The 5,099-nt window shown below is 56.3% G+C and overlaps 1 protein-coding gene across 1 annotated transcript in view; it reads left to right on the top strand.

Moving 5' to 3' along the window:
- The window catches only part of LOC104540919 (plexin-A1-like), a gene marked incomplete at its 3' end in the record, with an annotated part of 20,613 nt that extends 15,847 nt beyond the window's left edge, over positions 1–4,766 (top strand). Inside the window, exons 8-13 of the mRNA XM_010184839.1 lie at positions 410–577; positions 1,454–1,547; positions 1,758–1,997; positions 2,145–2,288; positions 3,010–3,259; positions 4,619–4,766. Of these exons, the coding sequence (XP_010183141.1) occupies positions 410–577; positions 1,454–1,547; positions 1,758–1,997; positions 2,145–2,288; positions 3,010–3,259; positions 4,619–4,766 (1,044 nt within the window). The remainder of the gene's footprint in view (positions 1–409; positions 578–1,453; positions 1,548–1,757; positions 1,998–2,144; positions 2,289–3,009; positions 3,260–4,618) is intronic.
- Between the last annotated feature and the right edge of the window lie 333 nt (positions 4,767–5,099).

Genomic DNA, 5,099 nt, shown 5'->3' with positions numbered 1-5,099 from the left:
TGTCTCCTCCCGAAACCTCTGTGTGTCAGAGGCTGCAGGAAGAGCCCGAAGAACGGGGATTTTTCTCTAAAAGCACAAAGCCCTGAGGCATGAAGTGGATAATTTTTAGATTAGGGATGATAATGGAGCGGCTCTTTAAATATTTTCCTGCAGTAATTACTGGTTATCAGCCCTAATCGCTGCTGTTTGCAGCAGCCGCGCGATGGGAACGCTCAGGAGCTGCTCAGCCTTTCCCGGCTGTCTTTTGTTTCATTTCTTCTTGTTTTTTCTTTTTTCCTTTTTTTTTCCTCCTTTCTCTCTTCCCCCTCCCTGGCAGTTTGAGAAGGGGAGAGCAGCAGCGTCGGCTGCCTCTGACCTTCCTCGTCTCCTTCCTGTCCGGCCTCTGATGAGTTTTGTGTTACTCCCCCAGGAGAAGCGCCCGTGAGATCCGATGCAGGACCCCCCCAGGGCACAGCCCCGGTGGCTCCCCCATCCTCATCAACATCAACCGGGCAGAGCTGAGCAACCCGGAGGTGAAGTACAACTACACGGAGGACCCCACCATCCAGAAGATTGATCCCGAGTGGAGCATCAACAGGTGAACCATGGGGTGCCTACAGTATGGGATGCAGAGGAGGCTCTTCTCTGCATGGATCCCCCAGTGTACCTGATGGGTGCACCCTGGTGCTGCTGCGATAGCCGCCAAGATGTGGCGAGAGCAGCGTGAGCAATGGCTTGGCACTGGGGCCTTGCTGACTCCTGGCCTGCAGTGCTCAACCTGGCAGGGGGGCAAAAGCAGAGAGCGCTTTTGGATCTGTTTAATTTCAGCTTGACATTTGGTGGCGACGAATAAAATTTAAAATATTTCCCATCGGGGGATTTTTTTTGTTTTCGAAATGTTTACATGTTTTTCTAAAAGGTTTGAATTGGCTGGAGAGGAGGCAAAGGAATCCATTAAGCGCCAGCGCCAAGGGAGAGCTTCCCCAGGGTGCTGATGAGGAGCGAGCTCCCCCGGGGGCACGACCCAGCGCTCCGGGACTATGAGGCTTTTAACACCAAGCATGGAGAAAACTCGGCAGGGGTCAGCCTGCCCTGCCACTATGGTGGAGAAGGGGGTAGCAGAGAGGACCTCTTTCTCCTCAGAATGCTTCCGTGTTGTGGATGCTTGGTTTTCTTGAGCTTGGGAGTTGCCTTCAGCCCCCAAACCTGGACAGGGAGTGGGATGTTGGTGTTAATTAGCAGTTTTTATATCTCTGGTTATCCCTTGGGTCAGCTGAGGTGATTTGGTGGTGGTGAATGCCAGGTCCTACTGGCTGTGCTGACATATGGGTGGGTAATCGGGTCTCTGGGACATTGTGGTGCACCCAGGCTGGGGGAGATGGGTGTCTGGCTGGTGAGGGTGGGTGCTTCCCTCCCAAAAGTGAGGACTCAGTGCAAAGCTGCCTCTCCTAACCCCTTGTCTCCCTGTCTCTAGCGGTGGGACGCTGCTGACCGTGACTGGCACCAACCTGGCCACCATCAAAGAGCCCAGGATCCGGGCCAAGTACTGCAGCGCTGAAAGGGAGAATGTAAGTGGTGCTGGCTGGGGCAGAGCATGAGGAGGGGGAATGCCATCCCTCCATAACACAGCGGGGAAAGCGCGGCCCTTGCCCATCAGATGTGATGGCCTGGAGGGGCTGAGGTCCAGGGGCTGTCACTTGTGTGGTAGATCCCGATGGGGTACGATCCTGCCCTCGCTGTTGGGAGCCAGGTCTGACCTTGGTTCCTGCCTCCCGCAGAACTGCACTGTCTACAACGACACCACCATGGTGTGCTACGCCCCCTCCATCGACAACCCTGAGCGCAGCCCTCCCGAGGTCGGAGATCGCCCAGATGAGATTGGCTTCGTCATGGATAACGTCCAGGCCCTGCTGATCGTCAACACCACCAACTTTGTCTACTACCCTGACCCTGTCTTTGAGCCGCTCAGCCCCACGGGGATGCTGGAGCTGAAGCCCAGCTCTCCCCTTATCCTCAAGGTAAGGCAGCGTGTGCCCGAGGGCAGGGACGTGTTCCTCCATGGAGGTGGCTTTTTGTCTCTCCTGCACTAAGAGAGCGTGAATTTGCTTTCTGTTGGGTTTTTTTAAGCATGAGAACTGACAATCTCGTTCCTTGGTCTCTCAAAGGGCAGGAACCTGCTCCCGCCGGCTGCAGGTAACTCCCGTCTGAATTACACGGTGCTGATCGGCGACACTCCCTGCACCCTCACTGTGTCCGAGACCCAGCTCCTCTGTGAGTCCCCCAACCTCACCGGCCAGCACAAAGTCACGGTAAATGCCAGCGCTGGTGCCTTTGCTCCTTGTGTCCCATTTGTCCCAGAGGCTCAGTCTATCCCTCTGGATGAGGACCAGAGATGACGCACATGCGGGAGCATCCTCAGGTGCCTTCCTCCTGCTCCGTGGGCATCGCTCTCCCTAATTACGTGTTTGGTAGGACCAAATACTTCGTTCCCTCCCTGGCATGCTCAGCCAGGCGTCCCTGCGCCCTGGGTGGCCCTGACTGGCCCTGCCAACAACCTCCCTTCCCCGCTGGGTGCCAAGGCACCGCTGGTGCCAAGGCCAGAGGGGTTCCCACCCCTTCCCCTGGTGCTGGCTCGCGCCGGGAGGAGGGCTCTTTGTTTGGGGGGTTGTAGCGCAGCAGCGCTCGCGCTCCAGGACCCTGCCAGGTTGAAAGAGACCCAGCACGGTCCCCCCCCAGGCTCCCCACACGTGGGGAAACTCACTTCACATCCCATCTGTTACCGTAATGTTGTCTGAATGAGACATCAAACTCTGCCTGCTCCGTGCATGCTGGCAGCGTGTCCTGCATCCCATTAAAGAGCGCCGCGCTGCGCTGGACCACCTCCTGCCATCCATCCCTGCCGCTTTCTGCATCCTTCTCTGCCTAGACTGGGAAAGCTCCCAGTTCCCCATCCCCCAGTTCTCCCAGCACGGCAGGCGTGGTGGGGAGGGCTGCCCTGATGCCAGCTCTGTTTTTTTATTTTTAATTAAGATTAAGGCTGGAGGGTTTGAGTTCTCCCCAGGGACGCTGCAGATCTACTCGGACAGCCTGCTCACCTTGCCTGCCATCATCGGCATCGGTGGCGGGGGCGGGCTGCTGCTTGGCGGGCTGCTCCTCCTCATCATCATCATCGTCCTCATCGCCTACAAGCGCAAGTCCCGGGACGCTGACCGCACTCTGAAACGCCTGCAGCTGCAGATGGACAACCTGGAGTCCCGGGTGGCCCTGGAGTGCAAAGAGGGTGAGGGATCCCTGTGCTGCTGCCAGGGGGAGTCTTGGAGGGTCTCATCCCATACCCCAGCTCGGGGTACTCCCACCCTTTCCCCACTGCCTCCTGGAGAGGGAATGGGAATGTGCTTTGTCATAGGAAGCGAACTCACTTTGGGTGGGTTCTGGGGGTTTTCCAATTAAGGAATTCCCCTCCATTTCTCCAAAGGGGAGAAAAGAGAGCGAGGAGAGGGTAGTGAGGGCTGTCTGTTAGCGGGCAGTTGGTCTCTCATTACGTGACAGACGGATGCTGTGAAATTGGACAGAATTCCTTATATGATCCTGCTGATAAAACCTAATTGCCCATTATCCCCCTGAGCTGGCTCCCAGGCCCCGACCCCGCCAGCCACAGCTAGCCCGGGTGCCATGAATGGAGCAGGCACCAAAACCAAGATAATGAAAAAGGGGAAGGGAAGAAAGAAAGAAAGAAAGAAAAACCCTTTGCTCCCCCAAATCCCCATCCCTACACATGCCTGTGGATGGCACTGGTGACAGGGAGCGGGGAGGGAGCTGGTGGAGGGGCTGGTGTCTTGTCTTCCACAGCTGGCAGATAAAAGGATATGCTTTTAATTAAAAGGCACAATCTCTTCCCTGCCTTTTCTCTTTTCTAGTCCCACTAGTTACAGATAAGATAGCACGCCTTTCAAGCTGACGGTTTGTTTTTTCTCATCAGCCTGACGAGCCTGCAGTCCTCTGCCTGGCTTTCAGCTCCCTTTAAAGTGCCGTTAATTTGATTTTTCTGAGGGTTTTCTCCCCCCCCCCCACCCCCTTTCCTGGGGCCTTCTCCGTCGTCCTCGTGTCAGCTTTTCCCTGTAGGTGCAATTAAAGGTTCAGGACCCCCCCGTGCTGTGTTCCCCTGGGATTCGCGACTGCCGCTGCTGAGATCGGGAGGTGCTGGGGTGGGTGTGTTCAAGCTCCTCTCCTCAGCAGTATTTAGGTCAAAAATAAATGAGGACATTCTTGTGGTTTAGGCTAACGTTTTCCCCCAGAAGCTCTGGCTTCGTTCAAGCTATGCCATTCCCCACAGCCCCCAGCATCCTTGGGAAGCTGCGAGTGCTGAGCAGGGGGGATTTGAGCCCCCTGGGACCTGGCAGTCCTGTTCCCAAATTTGGCACTTGATTTATTCTGGAGAAGGCATCCCCCCCCTCCGCAGCTCTGTTTCTCCATCTGTGAGATGGGGACAGCGATCTCAGCCTGTGGGGGGGATGTGGAGCCAATTCATGTCTGGGGGTCCCACTTGCGGCGTGCTGGGGGCTGCGGCAGTGGCTGGGTGCCCATGCTGTGTGCTGGGACCCCCGGGTTGTGGTGCTTAATTTTGCTTTTCCCACCCCAGCCTTCGCTGAGCTGCAGACGGACATTAACGAGCTGACAAACGACCTGGACGGGGCAGGCATCCCCTTCCTGGATTACCGCACCTACGCCATGCGGGTCCTCTTCCCAGGGATCGAAGATCACCCCGTGCTGAAGGAGATGGAGGTGTGGTACCATCTGTCTGTCTGTCCGTCCTGGTAGTGTTTCAGCTGGGGGTCGTGCCCCTGCAGAGTCCCCATGCCCCGTGCACAGGGATGCAGGGATGCTTTGGGTGGGTGCCGGCGGTGCAAAATGCAGACCAGCTGCCGAGTGATTACTGTGCTCCCTGACATTAATATCAATATTTATATTAATATCATTGCTGCTGTCATTTTCTACAGCACTTGCTTGATTCAATTGGGTTTGTTTGATGCCTGACCGGCCGCTCGTTTCTAGCAGGCTTGTCCGACATCGCCTGCTTGCTTGGCTCCATTTCCCCATGCAAAAACTCATCCTTGGCATCC

Source organism: Mesitornis unicolor, unplaced genomic scaffold (genome assembly GCF_000695765.1).
Source record: "Mesitornis unicolor isolate BGI_N332 unplaced genomic scaffold, ASM69576v1 scaffold34695, whole genome shotgun sequence".
NCBI lineage: Eukaryota > Metazoa > Chordata > Aves > Mesitornithiformes > Mesitornithidae > Mesitornis > Mesitornis unicolor.
The sequence above is the reverse complement of the archived record's forward strand: the minus strand, read 5'-3'. Positions and strand labels throughout refer to the sequence as shown.